The 25742-nt window shown below is 40.9% G+C and overlaps 1 protein-coding gene across 2 annotated transcripts in view; it reads left to right on the top strand.

Annotated features, from left to right (window-relative positions):
• rnaset2l (ribonuclease T2, like) overlaps window positions 1-25742 on the top strand; it is a 54991-nt gene that overhangs the window by 14824 nt on the left and 14425 nt on the right. For both annotated transcript variants that reach the window (XM_048618414.1, XM_020512416.2), the window contains 3 exons: window positions 2861-2925; window positions 11062-11175; window positions 20507-20555. In XM_048618414.1, the coding sequence (XP_048474371.1) occupies window positions 2861-2925; window positions 11062-11175; window positions 20507-20555 (228 nt within the window). The remainder of the gene's footprint in view (window positions 1-2860; window positions 2926-11061; window positions 11176-20506; window positions 20556-25742) is intronic.

Raw genomic sequence — 25742 nt, 5'->3', positions numbered from 1 at the left:
AATTAATGTCCAGATGTTCTGTTTTTGAGGGATGAATATTCACCAAAAAGCCAAAGAGATCTCCCCTACTCTTTTTCAAAATAGATCCATGGGATATTTTAAATTTACTTATCCAAGCAATGGAGCTTTGGTTTATGGTCTCATCTGAAATATCACATCTTTGTTATTGCGGTGCTCCCTCAGTGCTGTACTGGAGTGTCAGCATGGACTTCTGTACTCAAGCCCTGGAGTGGGATTTCTAGCTGGATCCTTGTGATTTGGTGGCAAGTGTGATAATATACAGCCACAGTTGACATGGGGAGAATAAATAATTTAAATAAACTAACATTTAAGTTTTTAAAAAGTTGAGTTAAAACAAGAATCAGTGTCAATAGCCTATCTATATCACCACAGAAAGCTTAGCTCTGTTGTGAGCGGTAGAGATTTTGCATTGATTTGAACTGTGGAACCCAAATACTAACATCTGAACTTACAAGAATCTCAGTTTGGCAGAAGTTTCTAAGAGAAAAATGTAAACTGTATTTTTGTCACAGCAGTCAAGAGATTTGACAGTGAATATATCACACCATTATCACTGAGGATCAAACAAAATTCAAGAATTCCAATATACAAAATTCATCAGTGTAAATGGATAATGATGAATGTTTTGGAAATAAACACTAACCACATATCAGAATTTCTGATAATTGGCTATTGGATTGGTAGATATTGTACAAGTTAAAAGATGAATCAAAGGATTGAAATTCCCATTTCTTGGCAAGTGTTTACTAGAATGAGATACATGTCCCCGGTTTGCCATGAAGCATGGCAACTTTTCACATGCAATCTTCTGTACTCATTTCATCAATTATGCAAAGAATCTCCTCGGTGCCCGTCTCATGGTGTTGTGCAGCTGGAGAGGTGGAAGTGTTCGCTGAAACTGGGATTTTGTGACGTTCACGCCGCTAGTGCCATCTTTAGACCGCAGCTGGGCAGCACTTTAGATGCTGCAACCCAGGAATTGTTTTTTGCACTGTGGTCCTGCATAGTTATCACCAAGAAAATGGTCCAGAGAAGCACTTTGGTTTGCCATCAGAGACCTCAATGTTCTGGTGGATCAGGTGGTGGTAAGGAACAGCATGGTGGCTCAGTGATTAGCACTGCAGTCTCAGAGCGCCAGGGACCTGGGTTTGATTCTACCCTTGGGTGACTGTCTGTGTGCAGTTTGCACATTCTCCCTGTGCTTGCGTGGGTTTCCTCCAGGATGCTCCAGTTTCCTCCCACAGTCCAAAGATGTTCAGGTTAGTTGGACTGGCCGTGCTAAATTGCCCATAGGGATTTGTAGGCTAGATGAATTAGTAGAACATAGAAACCCTGCAGTGTGGAAACAGGCCCTTCGGCCCAACAAGTCCACAACAACACTTGGAGCATCCCACCTAGTCCCATCCCCTTATAACCCACCTAAGCTACACATCCCTGAACGCTACGGGCAATTTAGCATGGCCAATCTGCCTAACCTGCACATCTTTGGACTGTGGGAGGAAACCGGAGCACCTGGAAGAAACCCACACAGACATGGGGAGAATGTGCAAACTCCACACAGACAGTCACCCAGGGGGTGGGATTAAACCCAGGTCCCTGACGCTGTGAGGCAGCAGTGCTAACCACTGAGCCATCATGGGAAATGTAGGGTTACAGGGATAGAATAGGTGGATGGGTCTGGATGGGATGCTCTTTGGAGGGTTGGTGTGGACATTTGGGCTGAATGGTCTGCTTCCACACTGTAGGGATTCTATCATTCTATGAAGGATGTGAAATAACTGCACAGAGGCCATTATCCTGTCACCAAGTCACCCTGTGTTTAGTTGTGCACAGTACACTGGTTGTGGCCAGCCAGCTCAGAGTCAGTCCCCTGAATGGAGGAGATTCTACATTCCGTGTTAATACTGGTGGGCCCGGGCTTCCAGATTGGCCCGGGTTAATGACCCCAATCAAGGATTTTGTAGTCCAGAGTTGTAGGCCTGGCCTTTTTCTTGTAGTTTTTCTGCAATGTTTCACCTCAGGTCTGGATCCTCTGATTCAGACTCTGACACAGGCGGCGTGTACTGGACTGTAGCCTGTCTCTTGTGTCCGGAGCATCTCGGGAGGGACACACTGAAGCTTGGAGCAACCACTGCAGAGATGCAATGGAGAATGATCATTGTCTGAGAACTTTCAGCCACAGTATACTGAGGGTCTGGAAACTGTAATATCTGTCAGGCCGTGTGCCTCACAAAGCATGCATGTTATAAATCAAGAGTATTAAAAATTTAATGCGGCACTTTAGAGTGAAGATGTTATACAGAGAACTTCACACGCTATTTGTAATTTTACATTTTTTACCATTGGGTTGCATACTTGACATGGAATGTATTTGCTAAATATGAACACTGTCATAGTCGCGCAAGTTGAATTATCATATGGGTCCCATAATGTTCAAAACAAAGTGTTTTTGTTTGCAAATTTTATGAATGAACTATATTTTTGGGAAGAAAAAGTTTATTTCCAAAGTAATGTTTCTCTTAGGCTGAAAATACTTCATCAGCCTCATGGACATTATCACTTTATTCACAATAATTGTAGAATTTCTAAGTTTGGATCTATTTCCTCTTATGTTAAAAATGCATACAAATTCTATTCCAAAGTCCTAAAAGGAACAGGACACAAGCGAATACTTAATTCATCTCAGTTTTTATTTTGTTCACTCTTACACTATACTTATAAACCAAAATGTTTGATGCAGTTGCCATACTTTTGCAATTTTTGTGCATGGAACATCAATGATAAAAATGGAAATCAGATTTTCAATTAAACTTTTAACTTTATTGTTACTCTATTTCAGAATCTTTGGACCGATCTGCACAAGTACTGGCCAAGTCTGACTACTAACAGTACTTTTAAGTTTTGGTAAGTAGGGTCTATCACAATGACTGCATGAATAGTTTTACAAGCTCCAAGCTGTCTATGATAGTGATTTCTCAATCCTGCCTGAATCTGTCTGATCAGGGACAGATTAATTAATGATGTGACTACTGGGGTAAATGGAATATCTTTTGTAACCCTCATGCACATTTCCATCCAGTGGTTAGACAGCAACATTGACAGATCTGAGAGCAAGGTGCTGTCTTGTTCTCTCAGTCACCTGCTGTTGCACAGCAGGTCAACATCAACAGCAGAAGGGAAAAAAATGAACCGTGGAAATAAACTTCATGGTTCTTACTTATGACTCTAAAATTATTCTATTTCCTCTCACATTTATTAGAAACAATGGAATGTGTGCCAAAACTTTTGAAAGAAATACAATTCTTGGTCCTATAACATGGTATAATATGCGTATGCATTATCATGTGTCACCACAACTGAATATTAATTAGAGTTAGGCTGTTAAGATGTTGATAGATTCAGGAAAATTCAAACACTTCTGGGCTAGATTTCTTTTAGTTTGCCTGCTGTGATGCTGAAAGAAACACCGATGTTACACTTCATATGATATTCAAACAATAATACTTGATAAGTACAATATTCAGACTTAAACAATCAAAAACATTTCAAATAAAAGCAAAATGCTGCAGATGCTGGAGATCTGAAACAAAAAACAATGCTGGAAAATTGAGTCTCAGGCCAGGCCCATCAGCAACCGCAATATGCTATGAATCACGGAGAACAGTATTAACTAGTATTTGTAGATTATACTGTATGTGCATACAATTCACCAGATGTTCTGGAACACCCAAATGAAAACAAGATGAGAGCACATTGGCAATTCAGAAGTGAAGAAATGACTGACAAATATTCCCTTCAAGTACCAAAACCTCACCACTGATTGCTTGCCTAATTATGGGAAAGCACTTGCTTGTAGTGCTTATACTGAGAGACTATTTTTACTACCTTAAAAGCGACTGCCATTACTGTGTACGTTTGTGTGTTGAATTTCCACTTTGCAGCTATGAGTAGGTGTCTCCATGCTGTTTTAGGTTGCACCTCAGATGGGGGCCAAATGACCAGCAGCATCAACAACACTAGCAGCAGGACACTACCAAAAGGGGTAGGAGCAGTAGCAGCATCTTTCTCCTCACAAATCTACCTCTCTACAGGAGAAATGGGATGAGGGCAGCTTATAGGAGATGATAGCCACAGCACAGGCTGTACAGGAAAATGATCAGCTTCCTGGACATGTTGGAGCAGCAGTGCCTCAGGATGCTTGGGGTCTCACATCAGAGATGCTGCCAAGTAGCTGTGGTGGTCACCACCACACTCAACCTTTTTATCTCAGTATCCTGCTGTACTACAGATATTGCAGGATCTTGCAGTGAGCTGGACACAAACGCATCGTACTGATGCAATGTTTGTTATCAATGTCCACTTTACCACCAATTATGTCAGAATGAGCAAGTGCTCAGGTTTGCAGTGTTGGGTGGTTTTCCCCAGGTGCAGCACATTATAGGCTACACACGTGTGGCATGTGACCATTAGACAGTCAGATCATCAATGAACCAGAAAGGCTTCGACTCCATCAATGTGCAAATACAAAAAGACAACTGTACACAAGATTCATGGAAAACTGCCATGATTTTTTTTTCTTGCCCAGTTCACTGTCCCTGAGCAAAGCAAACATTCCAACTGGATGCTCACAGATAACTGGTACCCATCTTTTTTTTGTTTTAGTCACTTGTGAGCTAAGGGAATCACTGGCTGGCCAGGATTTATTGCCCGTCCCTACTTGCTGTTAAGAAGGTGGTGCTGAGCTGCCTTCTTGAACTGCTACAGTTCATGTACTATAGGCAGACCCACAGTGCCATTAGGAATGGTGTTCCAGGATTTTGACCCAGTTACAGATAAGGAACAGCAGTATGTTTCCAAGTCAGGACGGTGAGTGGCTTGGTGGGGAGTTTGCAGGTGATGGTGTTCCCAAATATCTGCTGCCCTTGTCCTTCTAGATGAAAGTGGTCAAGGGTTTGCAAGGTGCTGTCTAAGGACCTTTGGTGAATTTCTGCAATGTGTCTTGCAGATAGTACACACTGCTGCTAATGAGGATTGTTGGTAGGAGGAGAGGATGCTTGTGGATATGGTGTCAATCAAGCAGGCTGCTTTGTCCTGGGCAGTGTCAAGCCCCTTGAGTGTTGCTGGAGCTGCACCCATCCAGGCAAGTGGAGAATATTCCATCACACTTCTAATCTGTGCCTTGTAGGTTGTGGATAGACTTTCGAGAATCAGGAGGCATATCAATCGCTGTGTATTTCTCGCCTCTGACCTGGCCTTTTAGCCATTGTATTTACATGCTGAATCCAACTGAATTTCTAGTCAATGGTGACCCCAAGGATGTTGATAATGGGGAATTCGGTGATAGTAACACCATTGCATGTCATGGGGAAGTGATTAGATTGTCTCTTATTGGAGATGGTCATTGTCTGACATTGTACGGCGTGAATGTTACTTGCCACCTATCAGCCCAAGCTTGGATATTGTCCAGATCTTGTTGCAATTGAACATGAACTGCTTCAGTATCTGAGGCGTTGTGAATGGTGTTGATCATTGTGCAATCATCAGCGAACATTCCCATTTCTGAACTTACGATGGAGGGAAGGTGATTGATGAAGCAGCTGAAGATGTTGGGCCTAGGACACTACCCTGAGGATCTCATGCAGAAATATCCTGGAGCTGAAATGACTGAACTCCAACAATCTCAACTGTCTTCCTATGTGCCAGGTATGACTATAAAAGTGGAGAGTTTGCTCTCTGATTCCCATTGATTCCAGTTTTGCTAAGGCTGCTTGATGTCACACTCAGTCAATTGTGTCCTTGGGCTGTCACTCTCACTTCATCTCTGAATTCAGCACTTTTGTCTATGTTTGAATGAAGGCTGTAATGAGCTCAGAAGCTGAATGGCCCTGGCGGAACCCAAATTGGGTGCCAGTGAGCAGGTTAGTGCTGAGCTGGCACTACTTCAGAGCACTGTTGATGAAACTTTGCATCACTTTACTGATGATCAAAAGTAGACTGATGGGGCGGTAATTGGCCAGATTGGATTTGTCCTCCTTTTTATGTATGTGACATATCTGGGCAATCTTCCACATTGTCGGGTAGATGCCAGTGTTGTAATTGAACTGGAACAGCTTGGCTAAAGGAGTGGCAAGTTCTGGAGCATGAGTCTTCATGACTTTTGATGAATGTTGTCAGGCCCCAAGGCCTTTGTAGTATCTAGTGCATCCAACTGTTTCTTGATATCATGTGAAATGAATCGAATTGGCTGAAGACTGGCATCTGAGAAGCTGGGGACCAATGGAGGAGGCTGAGATGGATCATCTACTTGGCATTTCTGGCTGAATATTGTTGCAAATGCTTCAGCCTTATCTTTTGCATGGATGTATTGGTCTTTTCCATCATTGAGGATGGGGATTTTGGTGGAGCTTCTTTCTCCAATGAGTTGTTTAATCATCCACCACTATTCACAACTGGATGTGCAGGGACTGCAGAGCACAGATCTGATCCATTGGTTGTGGGATTGCTTAGCTCTGTCTATCACTTTCTGCTTATGTTGTTTGGCACACAAGTAGTCCTATTTGGTAGTTTCACTAGATTGACACCTCATTTCTAGCTATGCGTGATGTTCCTCCTGATATGCCTTCCTGTGCTCTTCATTGAACTGCGATTGATCCCCTGGCTTGATGGTAATGGTTGAGCAGGAGACATGCCGGACCATGAGATTACAGATTGTGTTGGAGTACAATTCCGCTGCTATTGGTGGCCCACAGCACCTCATGGATGTTCAGTCATGAGTTGCTAGATCTGTTTGAAGTCAGTCCCATTTAGCACGATGATAGTCCCACACAACACAATGGAGGGTATTCTCAATGTGAAGGCAGGACTTCGTCCCCACAAGGACCGTGCGGTGGTCACTCTTACCGATAATGTCAGGGACAGATGCATTTGCAGCCTATACTTTGGTAAGGATGAGGTCAAGTATGTTTTCCCTCTTGTTGGTTCCCTCACCACCTATCACAGACCCAGTTTAGCAGCTATAACCCTTAGGACCCGACCAGCTTGGTCAGTAGTGCTGCTACCGTGCCACACTTGGTGCTGGACATTGGAATCACCCAGCCAAGTAAAGGTGACAGTTTTGAGCATTGAGAAACCCAAGCAATGAACACAGAGCCTGCGGACAATGACTCCATGGAGATGGGAAAGGGGACAATGAAGACACCAGCGTTGATTCAACTCATGGCTGAGAATGTCACACTACATGGAGCCTTCCTGATCAATTGCGGTAATGTAAGTCTTAAAACAAAGCAAAAACCTGTCGGAAGCTACAGCAGATGGATTTGCATTGATATAGATTCCAGTTACATCCCACAAACCATTCAGAACACCTTGACAATAACAATGATGTGCAGTGACAATTGTTGTGTAGGCACATGCGGCATGTTTGGCCAAAAGTAAACCCTGAATCAAAAAGCTTGAGGGGAACAGATCCCTTGAGGGTTTACCCAATTGCCAGTTAGAGTTGCTGACACCTGGGGGAGAAGCTGCCACTCTGAGGGGACTCCCCAATGGGTTAGCATTGGAAACTGCAGGGTGTTCTCTTGCTCTGCTTGGGCCAATGATACCCACAGTTGTGTCTGAGAATATAATGCTGCCGATATGCCTTCACTTGACAGGGGTAGGCACCCACACTTGCCCCTCTAGACTCTCCGTCTCCACTTCTATCTGGTATCCATGTATCTAAGGGTTGCTGAGGTGTGATCTGGAAACTCTGGTGATGACTCAGAACACTTCAGACAGTGCATGGGGAGCTGATTGCAAATATTGATGCATTGCTGGCAACCCCATCTTTTTATCTGTGTAGAGTGTCAGCTATCCAGAGGAATACAGGGACTGAAAACATTGAAGGACAACAACAGCAGCAAAAATAAGGAAAGGCTTTCATTTAATTTGCACCTTTCACTATCTCAGGACACCCCAGAACACTTTACAGCCAATGCAATACCTGGTGAAACATTGAATCTCTACAGTGGATTCAGCCCATTGAGTCTGCACTGACTGTTGAAGGACATCCCACTCTGTCCCTGTAAACCTGCATTTACCATGGATAACCTACACATCCCTGCACACTATGGACAATTTAGCATGGCCAGTCCACCTAACCTGCACACCTTTGGACTCTGGAAGAAAACCAGAACACCCAACGGAAACCACACAGACACAGGGACAACGTGCAGGCTCCACGCAGACAGTTGCTTGAGGGTGGATTCAAACCCAGGTACCTGGTGCTGTGAGGCAACAGTACTAACCACTGAGCCATCATGCGGCCCTGAAGCATGATCGCGGTACAAAAAGCCATATGATGATGACCAGATAATTTGGTTTTTCAACGTTGATTTAGGAATAAATTTAGGAATAAATATTGGTTAGTGCACTGCCCCCATTTTACCTTTACTTATTCATGGGATACGGGTATTACTGGTAAGAGATAGTAGGAACTGCAGATGCTGGAGTTCCTACTCTCTCTGAAACAATTTACACCCTATTACTGGTAAGGCCAGCATTTGTTGACTTTCCCTAATTGCCCGTAAATTGAATGAATTGCTTTGTCATTTCTGAGGGCAGTTAAGAATCAACCAAATTGCTGTGGGCCAGACCATGTAAGGATGGCAGATTAGTGAAGCAAATGATCATACTGGAATCGAAACATTAACTCTGTTCCTCTGTCCACAGACACTACCAGACCTGCTGAGTTTCTACACACTCTCTGTCTGTATTTCAGATCTTGAGCGCTTTGTTTTTATTTGACTGAAGTGAATGGGTTTTTCCATCCAATCATGATAGTTGTCATAATCTTGAAGGACCAGCTTTATTTATTGTATTTAACTTCCACTAGCCACTGTGGTGGGATTTGAACCCAAGTTCCCGAAGCATTAACAAGGGCTTCTAGATTAAAAGACCTTACCACTAGGCATTACCACTAGGCTTTTTCTATTTCTTGTTCATGGGGGTCACTGGCTGGGCTGCCATTTATTTCTTATCCCTAACTGCCCTTGTAAAGGTGGTGATGAGCATCCTCCTTCAACTGCTGCAGTGTATATGGTGTAGATTTACAAGGATGTTGCTGGGGTTGGAGGGTTTGAGCTATAGGGAGAGGCTCAATAGGCTGGGACTATTTTCTCTGGAGCATCGGAGGCTGAAGGGTGACCCTATGGAGGTTTATAAAATCATGAGGGGTATAGATAAGGTGAACAACCAAGGTCATTTCCCCAGGGTAGGGGAGTCCAAAACTAGAGGGCATAGGTTTAAGGTGAGAGGGGAGAGATTTTAAAAGGGACCTAATGGGTAACTTTTCATGCAGAGGGTGGTGTGTGTATGGAAGGAGCAGCCAGATGAGGTGGTGGAGGCTGGTACAATTACAGCATTTAAAAGGCATCAGGATAGGTACGTGAATAGGAAGGGTTCAAAAGGATATGGGCCAAATGCTGGCAAATGGGACTAGATCAGTTTAGGATATTTGGTTGACATGGATGAGTTGGACCGAAGGGTCTGTTTCCGTGTTGTATAACTCTATGACTCTAAAAATGAAAGCCATATGACAAGCAGATGTATCACTCAGCAAGCAATTCACACAATGAAGTTACAGATCTGCTGCTTCAATAGACTTGGAGGAGCCCTTCGATAAGGACCATTAGGATCTCCGTGATGTTTGTGGTGTGCTGACTTAATTTCAAAAAATGCTTTTATCCAACCTGTTTGGATGTGGCATGATATACCTCCTTGGCCAACAAATCCACTGAGATCTGGACCTTCAGGAATAGCAAGGTGTAGAGCGTACAATATATTTAGAAGACAAGGAAGAGAATGAGGAATGGACGCAGCCAATGTAACAGTAGCAGTGCACATTTCTGCCCAGGATGGCTTGAGTTACCATTATGGTAATGGAAGGAGTTGCAAGTAGTGCAAGTGTTATTAGGTGATCCCTGGCTTCCATGTCCCCTTTCATCATCATCCCTCCTGTGATTCAAATACTAATAAAAACCGAAAGAACTGCAGATGTTGTAAATCAGGAACAAAAACAGAAGTTACTGGAAAAGCTCAACAGGTCTGGCAGCATCTGTGATGAAAAAATCAGATTTAATGTTTCGGGACCTGTTCTGAGGAAGGGTCACAGGATCCAAAATGTTAACTCTGATTTTTCTTCACAGACACTGCCAGACCCGCTGAGCTTTTCCAGCAACTTCAGTCCGTGATTCAAATACGTCTGTTTCATATAAAGACTTGGTGTTACTATCCTACATGCAATGCCCTCAGACACTGAAAAACATTCCATGAAATTAGTCCTAATTTTTTCTTTTAATGAATTTTGTTTTAGTCCATCAATGTCTACAGCCAAAAGTTTATTCAGTTGCTTTTGACTGAAGACCTGATCAATATTTGGTGTCATTTTTCTTGTGACACAGAAACCTGATAATGTAATTTCTTCCCTCACTAACAGGAACAGCATTTTTATTCTTTAATGGAATATCTTATTCATAGAAATCAAATGTTACATGCACAAATAAAAGCCTCCACTGAATCTGATGAAACTCCATTCATGAATGGAACCGTGTAATTTGCCACTTCTTTATCTGTGACTACACAAATAAAATGTAAGGGACACAGTTAGTTTTCCGAAGTTGAATCTGAAGTACAGAACTAGAATTAGGTTTACTGTCACATATACTCAAGTAGAGTAGTGCAGTGAAAAGTTTACAATGTCGGCCCACATGGCACCACCTTAGGTACAAATCTTAGATACAAAATAGAGAAAGAAGAACTTTGTACAAGTTAGCAAAATAAGAAAAAAAAAGTTAAAAAGATAAACATTACAATCTTTCTACAAAGGGCTTAGATCAACGCAGAGGACTTCCACATGCAGTCTGATCAGGCTCGTAAGCCACTGACCACCTGGACCAGTCCCCAGCCTGACGCCTCCGGCCAGATAAACTAATTGATCTGTTTCTTTTGGTGTTAGTGTCACAAATATGCATTACGATTTAAACACTTTTCCCTACATTGCAGGCAAAGTGAATGGACTAAACATGGCACCTGTGGAACCTGCGCTGACAACATGTCTTGCCCATACAAGTATTTCAGCCTGGCGCTGGAACTTCGGATGAAGTTCTCCATCGATGAGTGAGTTATGTTATCAGTATATCAAATAAAAGTTCAGATTAGCTAGTCTTAAAAGAAAGTTTTCATTCTAATCAGACAGACTCAAAATATTTATCAATTTACCAGTGACAGATTGAGCATTGATAGTTTGGTTCTGTGGTGATATCATGAGACGAATACTCTAAAGGCCAACGTTAATTCGTGGAGCCCTGGGTTCAAATCCCACTATACAAGATGGCGGAATTTATATTCAACTAATAAAAAAAATCTGGAATGTAAAAGATAGTCTCTTCTCTGATCATTCTGTGCAGAATATTATGACACACAGCTCTGACGTAGGGTGGAACTTGAACTCAGACCTCCTGGATCCAAAGTAGGGACTTACCACTGTGCCTTTAAAAGCTAGTCTCTGTAATGGTGACCATGAAAATTCATTGATTTGCATAAAACCCATTTGTTTGACTTCCCAAAACAGACGTTTCTGTGTTTTTATATGTTCACTTTTTATTGGCGCTTTGTCAGTCTGTACAGTGATCCATGAAATATAGCATGTTGCACTTTTAAAGACAACAGATTGTTGTGTAAATGTTTCATTGTGCAAGAATGTTACAGCCCAAAAGGAGGCCAGTCAATCCATTGACTCTGTGATGGCATTCAAGGAATTCTGTTAGTCCCCACACACCTGCTATTTCCCCACAGCCTGGTAATTTTCTACTTCCAATGCATATACACATCTTTTATGAAGCCAAAATTTAGTCTGCCTTCATTACACTCTCAGGCAGTGCAGTCTAGATCTAGACTACTTGGTGTGGGAAAAAGTGTTTCCTCATTTTTTTATTTATAAGTCCCTATGTAGGAGCAGAATTAGGCCATTCAGCCCATTGAGTCTTCTCCACCATTCGATTGTGGCTGATATGCTTCTCAACACCATTCTCCTGCTTTTTCCCTATAACCCTTGATCCCCTTACTAATCAAGAACTTATCTATCTCTGTCTTAAACGTGACTTGGCCTCTACAGCCCTCTGTGGCAATTAGTTCCACAGATGAACTACCCTCTGGCTGAAGAAATTCCTCCTCATTTCACTTCTAAAAGGTTGTCCCTTCACTCTGAAGCTGTGCCATTGGGTCATAGTCTCTCCTACTAGTGGAAACTTCTTCTCCATTATCCACTCAATCAAGACCTCGCTATATTCTGTAAGTTTCAATGAGATGCCCCTTCATTCTTCTGAACTCCATCGAGTGCAGACCCAGAGTCTTCAACTGCACCTCATATCAACAAGCCCTTCATCCCTGGCACCATTCTTGTAAACCTCCTCTGGAAGTCCTCCAGCACCAGCACATCTGTCCTTAGATATGGGGCCAAAACTGCTCATAATATTCCAAAAGTGATCACATCACAGCCTTATACAGCTTCATAGTACATCTCTGCTCTTGTATTCTAGCCTTCTTGAAATGAATGCTAACATTGCATTTGCCTCCCTAACTGTCAACTGAACCTGCATGTTAACCTTAGGACAGTCCTGAACTAAGACTCCTAAGTCCCTTGTGCTTCAGATATCTGAAGCCTTTTGCCATTTATAAAATAGTCTATACCTCAATTCTTCTTATCAAAATGCATGACCTGACATTTTTCCACATTGTATTCCATCTGCCACTTCTTTGCCCACTTGCCCAGCATGTCTACGTCGTTCTGCAGCCTCCCTACTTCCTCACCAGTGCCTGCTCCTCCACCTATTAATACACTCAGTTCCTTCATCCAGATCGTTAATGTATAAAGTGAATAGTTGTGCTCCCAAAACTGACCCTTGTGGAACTCCACTAGTCAGTGACTGCTATCCTGAAAAAGACCGCTTTATCCCTATTCTCTGCCTTCTGCCAGTCAGCCAATCTTTTATCCAGTGCCTTGCTCCTTAGCAGACTCCTATGCATCACCTTGTCAACCTGAGTCAGAGTTCCTCAAGCAATCAACACTTGCTACAAATGCGGTCACTACTAACAACAATGGGGTCCACTAGTTCCTACACACCTGATCTAGTATCATTGATTTTAATTACTTAGTTATTAATTTGATTTTTTATAAAATTTGTACTGGTCTTTCAGTTTGTAGCCTGTAAAATTTTCCCTTATTTACCTTCAATGTGAAAGAAACCTGTAGTAATAATCAAATTGGTAGCTATCACCAACCAATGAATTTTACCTGTGATGTCACTCTTTTGTGCTGGGCCCCTCATCCTGGGCTTCAATTTATCCTGCAAAAAGACCTTACAAACTATGAGCCAAAAAAAGCAAGCAAAAAGCACCTCTTCCTCTCTGCACCGAATTCTCAAATTGCCTGTAAATTCCCGAACCATATCCTCACTCAGTCTGTGTCTTACTTTGGATGTGACCTGTCCTTCCTGACTGTTTGAAGTTTACTGATCTCGCACTTTCAGCAGGCCCTTTCTGAAACAGAGCTGATGCATACAGCTCTTAAATAGAGCTCCACATTAATGGGATGTGGGCGTCAATGGCCAGACCAGCTTTTATTGCGCATCCCTAAATGCCCAGAGGGCAGTTAACTCTCAGTCACATTGCTGTGGGTCTGTTGTTACATGTCAGCCAGACCAGGTAAGGATGGCAGTTTCATTCCCCAAAAGGGATTAGTGAACCAGATGAGTTTTTCTGACAATCACCAATGGTTTCACTGTCATCATTAGACTCCTAATTGCAGATATTTATTGAATTCAAATTCCACCATTTGCCATGGTAAGATTTGAACCCCGGTCCTAGAATGTTATCAGGGTCTCTAGATCAATAGTCTAGTAATAACACTGTTGGGCAATCACCTCCCTGAATGACCTCATGGCACAATTCTTTCTTTTTCTTACCACATTAAACCATTGTCCTGTGATTCTCAACCCCATCATAATAAGAAACACTTTCTCCCTGTCTATAACTATAGACCTGTTATGATTTTGAGTATTTCTATCAAATCTCCTCTTAAACTTCACTGAAGAGAACAATTCCAGCTTATTTTTCATTCCTGGAACCATTCTATTAAATGTTTTCTGCACCGATTAAAACCACTGGCGAAACAATTAACATCAAAGATGCTCAAACGACATGAATTGGAGGAGCACAGATATCTCAGAGCATTAATAGAGGTTTAGGCAATGATAACCCTTACAATGCTCCATAGGGAGCTCCTTGAGGTGCTCATGGAGTATGAGTTACCTCGGTAAGAGCCCCATGACCTCCCCAGTTGGAACTCATCACTTGAGCCCTTTATAAAGCAGACTCCCTCCCTGTCTCTCTCTACCTCCCTCTCACATCTGGGCTTTGCTTGTAAATATTTAGTTGCATACACATCAATTACTGGTGACAATTAATAGTTAAAACAGGAAAATAAACACAAAAAAGTCACGGTGATTTTAGTGGTTGGAAAATCATTCAGTTCTGTGCGGTAGAACTTCTGGGTATAAATAAAAACAAAGATAAATAAAGCACACCCCCTTCTCCAACTCCATTGTGATTTAGTCCCTTCCCTCTATCTCTACCTCCATACATATTTTTGCTGGTATGCAGTGCTCCTAATGGGCTCTGCGTGTAAATATCTAATTGGCTACATGGGTGTTTTACTGGCGGCAGTTAGTGTTTAATAGGAAAACAAATAAAAAGAGTCACGGTGATTTTGGTGGTGGGAAAGTTGCCCAGTTGTGTGCACCCAGTATAGGTGGTTCTGCTATAACCCATGTTTCGTTAACTCAAATTGGCTGTAAGGTGATTGATGAATAGTGGACACTGTTTGGATAACAAGAACTTTCTGCTGAACAGGTATAACAAATTTCTATAGGGATTTCTCTATAACGCAATTTTCAGTGGCGATTTTCTATAGTGTGATTTTCTGTAGTATGAGGTCACACAAGAACGCAACTATCGCGTTATAGGAGAACTACCGGTATTATAAAAAGAAAAGAAAAAATGAAGCAGACCTCTGAGGGCTTTTGTGGCATAGTGGTAGTATCCCTCACTTTGAGCCAGGAGGCCTGGATTCAAGTCCCACCTACTCCAGAGGTGTGTCTTAACATCTCTGGACATGTTGTGGGGCCCTCTTGTGCTGCAGTTGTAGTGCCCCTACCCCCTGGAATAAAAGGTTTAGGTTCAAATCCCACCTGATCAAGAGGATATCACTTCCAGATATAAAAACAAGATAAAGCAGATCCAGGGATGAGTAGTGGCTTTAGCTGGTGTTCAACAATAAACAATGTTCCTTTTCAGTCAGGTTTCCTGAGACATTAAATTGGCAATGGAATCAAGAAAGGTTTCACATAGCCTTGCCTTTCAATGATTCTGCTGAGGCCATGAAGGGGTAATATTGAAAATGCCACTGTTTAGAAAACTGGAACTTTGTGGTGTGGGTATGGAGGATTGGCCCAGTACACCGAAAGAATTAGACAATTTGTTTTCAGATAAACAGGATAGAAGGGAATCACTGACAAAAGCTCATTTTTCTGACTGCTTGGGGGGCCCAACTTTCAGTATCATAGAGTTTAACCTACCTGGGAGACCTGGAATCAAAATCTTTTGATGAACTGATAGATATGGTAGTGGACCACTGTGACCCCAAACCATCTTTATATTGCAGAAGTACAGGTTTAACATGATAAACAGACTTCCTGGGGAACCAGTTACTGAATTCTTGATGAAACTGAGGAAATTGGCAGAACACTATGAGCACGGGTCAGTACTTCAGGAAATGTTAAGGGATCGCTTAGTTTGTGGAATTAATAATATTGCAACCAAAGAAAGCTACTGACTGAACCAGATCTGGACCTCAAGAAAACCATAGAACTGGACCTTTCATGCAAAAACGTGGAAAAAGTGGCTCAGGTGTTTCAGGGCAGTACAGACTGTACTTTGCTAAATCTTAGGTGACACCCATACAGCACAGCCAAATCCTAAGCAGGTAATACTTGCGGCTCCTAATTGTTGCCAAGAAGGGGCGACTGGAGTCAGAGACTGGAAAGTGGCAGAACTGGAGAAATTTCTCCACAATACAGTGAGGAGCAAGAACATCCATGCTGCACTTATGTTACACCATACACATAGGCAACAGACAATCCAACTCCTTTTAATGGTGGTACAAGTACCAATTCTCAATCTTCTGGGAGGAGAATGGCTACAGAAAATCTGCCTGGATTAGCAACAGATTTTTAAAGTGTGTACTGATGATCTTTATGAAGTCATTGGGCAATATCCTGAAGTGTTTAAAGAAGGCCTCAGGAAGATACAGTAAAAGATGCCAAAGCCAAAATCTCTGTAGACCCAAAGGCACGACCCAAATACTTAAGGCACAGCCAGTCCCCTCTGTCCTACATACCAAAGGAGAGGCTGAATTGGAATATCTAAAGGAAAGTAGCATCATATGACTTGAGTAATTTATTGAATTGGCAGAATCAGATGGTTTGTATTCTCCACCATGTGCTTTACATGTAAATATCTAATTGGCTGCATAGGGAATGGTGGCAGTAACAGAGTCGTAGAGTCAGGCAGCATGGAAACAGACCCTTTGGTCCAAACAGTCCATGCTGATCATAATCCCAAACTAAACCAGTCCCACCTGCCTGCACTTCGCCCATATCCTTCCAAATGTTTATTACTCATGTACTTATCTAAATGACTTTTAAATGTTGTAACTGTACCTGCATTCACCACTTCCTCTGGAAGTTCACGCCACACATGAACCACTCGCTGTGTAACAAAATTGCCTCTCATGTCTTTTTTAACTCTTTCTCCTCTCACCTTAGAAGTATTCCCTCTAGTCTTGAAATCTGCCACCCTAGGGCAAAGACATCTACCATTCAGACTATCTGTACCCTTCATTATTTTCTGTGTAAGACCACTTCTTACTCTACTATGCTCCAGTGAAAAATGTCCTAGCCTATCCAATCTCTCCTTATAACTCAGACCCATCATTCCCAGCAACATACTGGTAAGTCTCTTCTGAACCCTCTCCAGCTTAATAATATCCTACCTATAACAGGGAGACCAGAACTGGAAGCAGTACTCCAGAAGAGGCCTCACCAACATCCACTACAACTTCAACATAACATCCCAACTCCTGTACTCAAAGTTCTGAGCAATTAAAGCAAGCATGCTAAATGTCTTCTTAACCAGCCTATCTATATGTGATACAAATTTCAAAGAATTATGTACCTGAACCCTTCGGTCTCTCTGTTCTACAACTCTACCCAAGGCCCTACCATTAATTGTATAAGTCTTGCCTTTCTTTACCAAAATCAAATACCTCACATTTACCCAAATTAAACTCCATCTCACACTCTTCAGCCTTTTGACCCAATTGATCAAGAACTCTTTGTAATCTTAGATAACCTTCTTTACTGTCCAACTCCATTTTGATTTAGCTGCTCCCAGTCTTCCTACCTCTCCCTCATCTTTGATGGTTTGCAGTGCCCTTAATGGGATTTGCACGTAAATTATCCAGTTGGAAACATGGGTGATTTACTGGTGGTGGTTAGTGGATGAAAAAATACCACAGTGATTTGGTGATACGGAATAAAAGATGCTCAGTTATATGTGATAACACTTCTGCATTAAACAAAAGCAGACCTGGGGACAGGTGCACAGAACTGTATGTCCCAAGCTGAGACTAGCCTTTGTGCACTACCAGTAGTGGCTTTATTTTGGTATTCAACATTAAACAGTGTTCCTTTCCAGTCAGGCTTCCTGATTTATTACATTAGGAGATTGCAGAGATGGGGAGGACAAGTCCATAGATGGATTTGAATACAATTCAGAAGGAAAGACATTAAAACTGGCACTGCATTTTAAGGTATTCAAGACCAGTTGGATCAATACCCATCTTTTCTAAATTTTACTGGTTTTTCCTAAAGAACAGGATTTTTTTAGAAAAAGCTATTCATAACTAGAGTCTAGTGTAGATCCATTAATCTGGGAGATGGGGTCTCCCTATGTAATTACCTTTATTGAATTTTAGCACAGTTGTTTCCAACCCAGGTTTCTCACTCTCAAACAGAATGCTAAATTCTACCATGTTATGATCACTTTCTCCTAGGGGACATTTTACTTTGATATAATTTGTTAAACCTGACTCATTACACATCAGCAGATCCAAAATAACTTGATTCCTGGTTAGATCAATGACTTATTCTTTCAGGAAACTGTCCTGATTACACTCCATGATTTCTTCCTCATTGTTACGTTTGTGAATTTGATTTTCCCAATCTACATGAAGATTAAAGTCACCCATAATTAATATAATTTTTTTTGACAAACCCTCATTAACTCCTATTCAAAAAGGGAGGGAGACAAATAAAAATTTATTGACTAGTCAGCTTAACATCTGTCAATAGGAAAATATTAGTATATTATGAAGCATGTAACAGCAGAGCATTTAAAATGCTTGATATAATCAAATAATCATGGGGGGAAATTATGCCTGACAAATTTATTAGTATTCATTAAGGAGGTAACAAGCAGGATAGTTCAATGGGAACCAGTAGATGTAGTATATTTGAATTTTTAAAATGCATGATGAGGTACTACACATAAGGATCTGCTGTGTTCGTGGCAATATATTAGTATGGATAGATAATTGGCTAACTAATAGAAGACAGAGAGTTGGGATAAAGGGAACATTTTCAGGACATAACAGTGTTAGGACCAAAATTATTTGCAACAGAGATTAATGACTTGGATGATGGTAGGGAATGTACTATACCCCAGTTGCAAATGACACAAAGGTAGGTGGAAGAATGATACAAATAAACTACAAAGGGATGCAGACAGATTAAATAAATGGAAAAAAACTGGTGGAAGGAAAATATGAGGTTACGCACTTCGGCAAGAATAGAGCAGCTGAATATTACTTAAGTGGAGAAAGGCTCTAGAAAGCTGCAGTAAGAGAGGGATTTGGCAGTCGTTATGTATGAATCACAAAAGCTAGTATACAGGTTCAGCAGGTAATAGGAATGGTAAATGGACTGTTGGTTTTTATCTCAAAGGGAATGAGTATAAATATAGGAAAATCTTAATAAAACTATACAAGGCACTAATCTGACCACATTTAGAATACCTGTGAACAATACTGGTCCCCCTTCTCTGAAGAAAGAAATAGTGGTTTGGGGCAGCCAAGATAAGGTTCACAAGGTTTAATCCTGGCTATACAGGGCTTTTCTTATGAGATGTTGAGTAGATTTGGTCTGATGACAAGAATAAGCTACTGAAACATATATGATTTATAGGGAGCTTAACAGAGTAGATGTGGTGAGGCTGTTTTCCCTTGTGGGAGAGTCTAGAACCAGAAGGCATAACCTCAGAGTAAGGAGTTGTTCATCTAAAACAGAGATAAAGAGGAATTTCTTCTATCAGAAGATGGTGTATCTGTTGAATCCTTTACCATAAAGCCTGGGTCGTTAACTATATTCAAGGCTGAGATAGACAGATTTTTAATTAGTAATAGAATCAGGTTTATGGAGAAAAGACAGGAAAGTGGATTTGACAATTATCAGATTAGCCATGATCTCATTGAATGGTGGATCAGACATGATGGGCTGAATGGCCTACTTCTGCTCCTATGTCTTACAGTTCTATCCTCATAGCCATGCAAATCCCTATCACAATATTTTCATCCTACTGCTGTAAAAGTCAGCGAGTTCCAAGTCATAATTACTTGCTGCATAAAAACACTTCTTTCTCATCCCTGTATCTCTTGCCCAGAACTTTAAATAGTATCCCCTTGTCCTTGTGCCATCAGATTATGGGAAGAGATTTTCTTTGTCTACCTTATTTAAACCTGTAAAAAGCTGGTACACCTCTACCAAATCTTTCCTGAAGCTCCTTTGCTCCAAGGCTAACAAACGTTCATCCTGGAACAATCCTAGTGAATCTCCTCTACACCTTCTCAAGGATTCTTACTTCCTAAAGTATGATGATCAGAACTGGATGCAATACTCTAGTTGTTGCCTAAACAAAACTGTATAAATGTTCAGCATAGCCTCCTTGCTTTGTTTGCAATAATTTTACTAATGAAGCTTGAATTTACGTATATTTTGCTAGCCACTCAATTTGTCCTGCCATCTATGAAAATGTATGCATTAGGAAACTCTTATTAAAAATTTAAGCCTATATCCTGCTTATTGGTGTAAAGTTTCAATCAACAGATAATTACTATCCTCACTATCAACACCATGCACAACACAATTGCAGTGGAACACATTGCATTATAATAGAGTTCATCTCTGTCCAGGTATGACAGGATTAAACATATCTAATTGTCAGTCCTAATTTAATTTACAAAGTATCAACTTAGATTCCTAATTCTGTTTTTCAGATTCTTATCTGCTACTGGCATCAAACCCTCATGTTATAATGGTTACACGGTAAGATTTAGCACCTGTGTCAAAAATATTTAGAGATTTGATTATATTTACAATTCAGTGTTACGATAATTGTAAATATGGACCATTGAATTCTAATTTCAATCATTTGATTGGGAGGGATTTGGAGGGATGCGGGCCAGAGGCAGGCAAATGGGACTAGTTTAGTTTGGGAAACCTGGTCGACATGGATGAATTGGACCGAAGGGTCTTCTTCCATTCTGAATGACTCTATTTTGACTAGTGTCCATGATGGACCAGTAATATGGTCTTAAATCAGATGGTTTGTAGCTTACAGTGGAACATGCCAATGGAACTGTTCCCAAACAGTTTGTCCTTGTAGTTAATAAGGGTGACAGATTGAAGGATATTGTTGAAGTGCACTTTGTACACTCACATGCACTTCCTGAGTGTTGTTGAAACATCACACTCCTGACTTGTTAATGTTGGATAGGCTTTGGGAAGTCAGGTGATGAGTTACTCACTGCAGGATTCCCAGCCTCTGACCCGCACTTGTAATCACAGTGTTTACGTGTCTAACCCAATTCAGTTTCCGTTCAATAGTGACCTCTCATCAATATCCCTTTGTCTGCTATTCAACGCACCTTCTAACCCATTAAGAAAGGAAATTTGGTCGGGTATGATGAGGATGTGGGAATTTATATCCTCATGAAACTGGAAATTTGGATAAATTTGCATTGTGGTTTGGTTAATGATCACAGCTCGGGGCAAGGCAAATTTGAGCAGTTGCCAAGGTGCTTGACTAATTCAATTTAAAGCTAAAGAGATAATTCTACCACAACAACCTATTCTGTCTTTCCCTTTCGCATCTTTATCCAATTATCTTTTGAAAGTCATGAATGAATCTCTTCCATCACCCATTCAGGCAGCACCTTCCAGTTGATGGCAATTTACATCAATATTTTGTGGTTATCAAACCAACTGCTGGTGGAAACAATTTTTCCAGTTTTATAAAATCTAGAGACCTCGTAATTCTTTAGATCTCAGTTGAAATCGCCCTGAACCTTCTCTATCCTAGGGAGCATAATCCCAAACCTCTCTAGTCTATCGCCAACTCAGACATCCTTGTGTTGCAGACTTGTTGAAAGACTCTTTGAGTTCTGTGGGCATTTTTATTCTCTGGTGTGTGTGCAGACAGACTGTTGGATATCCTAAACAGGAACGGGGATTTGTCACTGTAGCTTTTGAGACTAGCATGTAAACCACTCGTTGGTGAAAAGGGATGCTGTTGTAAGATATCATATGCTGTGAGATAGCGGGAGACAGATGAATCCATGTCATCACCAAAATCAACGGGAAAGAATTTATACTTTTCTCAGTTTTGGGAGACAGGAGGACCAGCCAATGAGCAGTGAGATGGGGCAGTGAAGGGGTTTATGTTTGGGGATTGTGGATGGTTTCACACAATGCTGCATTATTGTTTCTGGATATTAAAGATGTAAAGATCCAGGTTTCCTAGACTGAACTAGTTCCATTTGCCTGCATTTGGCCCACGCCCCTCTGGACGTTTCCTATGCATGTACCTGTCCGAATGTCTTTTAAATGTTGTAATTTAAAACAGGCATCTCTGCTGCTTCCTCTGGCAGCTCATTCCATTTATGTTCTGCTCTCTGTGGGAGCTGTTGCCCTTTGCGTCCCTTTTGAGATTTTCCCCCCTTGCCTTGAACCTGTTTTTGACTCTCCTACCTGGGAGGGGAACTTTGGCTTTTGCCTTATCTATGTCCCTCATGATTTTGTGGGCCTGTGTAGGGTCGTTCCTTAGTCTCCTGTGCTCCGGAGGGGTTTCCCAGCCTATCAAGCCTTTACTTGTGGCTTGTGCCTTCCAGTCTCTGTGACATCCTTGTGAATTTTGGTTGGCATGGGCAAGTTGGTCCAAAAGGCCTTTTTCCATACCGTATGACTCTATGATTATTATTCCCAAGACCTTTCATGAACAAAAACATTGTTATAAAAACGCAAAACATAGACTTATAATGGTTCAGTGGTCACTTGACCACAGATTGAAGAGGGCTTCATGAGAGGCATGTGAAACTAGCAAAGCCTTCTGCACTAAAATTATCAATTTTATCTAAACATGTTGAAATAAGGTAGCTGATTCAGCGTTAAGAAGTTTGTATCTTCTGTTTTAAATCACACATGTATGATAATTTCACATGTTGGGAGATGAAAGGTTTGCTTGCCAGTTAACTATCTTGGAAAGACATTGGAGTTAGGCTCAGGAATACACACCAAATTATATTTCAACAGCATTTGAGCAGCAGTGCAGAGGGAAATAAAAAACTAATTTGTGACAAGAGCTAGAAACTCTATCTCTCTCTCTCCCCCTGCCTGTTTCTCTCATCATCTTGGAAAATAGCACTCCATGATAAAGCAACATGGGAAACCAACCATTCATCAAAGACTCAAAGATCTACAGATTCTGTTAATGCTGCAAACAGGAGTCAACTATTAATTAACTGTGGCCTTAGTTTTAAAATCTAGCACCTCAAAGATTCTAAGAACTCTTAAATTGATAACCTTAAAGCTGTAAATAGCATTCTTTTTAAAAACTTATTACCCATGTTTGTATGTGTACAATGTTACATTTTTATAATTTTTTTCTCAGGGTTTGTAGGTAATAAATTCCTCTTTATTTCACTTAAGAAAATCCTAGTAATTGGCTGCTGCATTTTGTAGCAAATTATGTTTTAATTGAAATGTGATAGCTATATGCAAAATGGAAATTTTTAAAATTTGTAGCAACTAAGTGAGAGGAGATTAAAGAGAGGGGAGCTAATTCCTCTTCCTCACTTTGTCGTTACAAATGACCATGAAAAACATTACTATTTTGATATGGAGGATGCAGCTCAGGAGATAATTTGGTGCATGTGTTTATACTACATATTAAAAGTGTAAAACGATGAATTTTACAATCTTATCCTTTCCTCCAGATTTCTCCATTTCTGATTCTCTTTCAAAGTTTACCAGTTTATCTGTTTTCACCACTCTTTCATATTATCAGAACACGTTAAACTTAATTTATCCCTGTATTCGTACCCAATTACCTTGAATACATCCTTCTAAGTTACCAACTCTCCTTCCAATGGAATCTGGCATCTATAGCAAAGGCATATCAGCTGAACTTTGTTGCTTTTGTATAGCTTCTTTTCCCTCTAAGAATATTTGCTTATGCATTGGTCTGTCAAGTAAATTCATAAGGCCAAAATTGTGATGCACAGTACAATAGACAATCCTGCATTACAGATCTCTTCAATCCTCTAATTACTATGACTGTATAAAGTAGTGTAATACTATTTATAATATTTAGTACGAATATTGCAAAGCTGTGCACCCAACGGTGTCATCAGTGGTGAAGGCAAAAACAGAAGTAGAACTACAACTCCATAACTCTAAGATTTGGACCTGTGCTCACTGGTAGAGAAATCTCTGCTAGATGCAACAGCACACAAATTATCCCCTACTGTAATTTATTAACTAATGACTTAAATAATTCACTGGTAGTACAGAATCTGATTGTTGTTTAAAGAAGACACATTTCAATGAGGTTTTCATTTTACATTCAGCAGGACAATTCACATAATTCCAATTTGAGGGGGAAATTAACATTTATACTGCAGGAGGACAGTGCTGATTGTTTGACAAGGAGACTGTGATTGCTAGAGGCATTTAAATGAAGATTGCACCAATTAATGATGATTGACAGTTAACTGCCAGGTTACAAGGCAGGTTGATTCTGATTGGTCAGTGCATTGTCTGAGAAATGAGCCAACAAATGTTGAACAGAAACAGGCACAGTATGTGTTCATGTTCCTTCTTTCTGCAAAGAACAGGACCAAGTGCATTAATTTATGTAGCTTCCAGTAAATGCAGTGTGTCAAATGTGTGCCCAAGTGACAATCCAAAATTTGTTTTCAATATTATTCTTCGCACACTCAGGATTATCCTGCAAATGTGGTCCAATTGCAGAATTGCATTGAATGTTGGAGACCTACATACCTGGCATTATACAACACTGGAATAGATATACCACATTACTCATTTGCGTTATAGGCAGAACATCTTTTTGGCTTGACACCAGCATGCTGTCAGTGGAGAATGTCACTCATTGCTATTGCAAATTGCAAGCATTAATTAGCCAGTATTTTCCATGACAACACTTATGCCAATCAGAACCTACTTGCCAACCAATCTTCACTCTCCTCTCATGCAACATAAATTTTGTTTTTTGCCTTTGAATTGGTTTTATGCAAGTTACCCTAATGAGTGTAAACTGAAAATCTTTGACAAAGTGTGTATTTTTTTCAGCAATCCTCAAATTTGTGATATACTATTGGTTAAATTAAAAAATCATAAAATAGTGCAGCCCATCAAGTCTAAATCAGATCATTTGAAGACCAATCCAGTCAGAAAAATCTCCCACTCTTTCCCCTTATCCTTGCAATAGTGGTAACGTCACTGGATTAGTATTTCAGACATCCAGGCAAATGCTCTGGGGACAGGGGTTCAAATTCCATAAGGATCTGGTGGAATTCAAAAATAATAAATCTAGAATTAAAAACTCATCTCAGTAACGATGACCATGAATCATTGTCACTGTCAAGAAAACTATTTGGTTTACTAATGTCCTTTAGGAAAGGAAATCAGCCATCCTTACCAGGACTGGCCTACGTGTGACTCCAGATCTCTGCAACTCTTAACTGCCCTCTGAAATAGAACGCAAGAAGTAGAAGCAACAGTAGGCAATTCAATGCCTTGACCTGCTCCACCATTCAATATGATCATGGCTGATCTCATCTTGGCCTCAACTCCATTTTCCTGCCTGTTCTCTGTAACCCTCCTTTCCTCCTCATCTTTGTCATAGCTTAGCAAGCCACATCAAGAGCAATTAGGGACAGGTAACAAACACTGGCCTTACCAATGACACCACATCCATCACAGAATAAAGAAAAATAACTTAGTGGCTGCCGACTTGGTGAAAATTATCATTAAATGCCAATAATGTTACCCGAACACAACATGTATATGTAAATAAAGGACCACATCAGCTTTTGATGGGTGACCTTTATGAATAATCAGTTTCTAGGAAGGTACAAGATGATCAGAAGATTAGATAGGGTGGAACGTGGGAGCCTTTTTCCTCGGATGGTGATGCCTAGCACGAGGGGACAT

The sequence above is a fragment of the Rhincodon typus genome, chromosome 39 (genome assembly GCF_021869965.1).
Source record: "Rhincodon typus isolate 14 chromosome 39, sRhiTyp1.1, whole genome shotgun sequence".
Classification (NCBI taxonomy): Eukaryota; Metazoa; Chordata; class Chondrichthyes; order Orectolobiformes; family Rhincodontidae; genus Rhincodon; species Rhincodon typus.
This window is presented reverse-complemented; position numbering and strand designations above follow the sequence as displayed.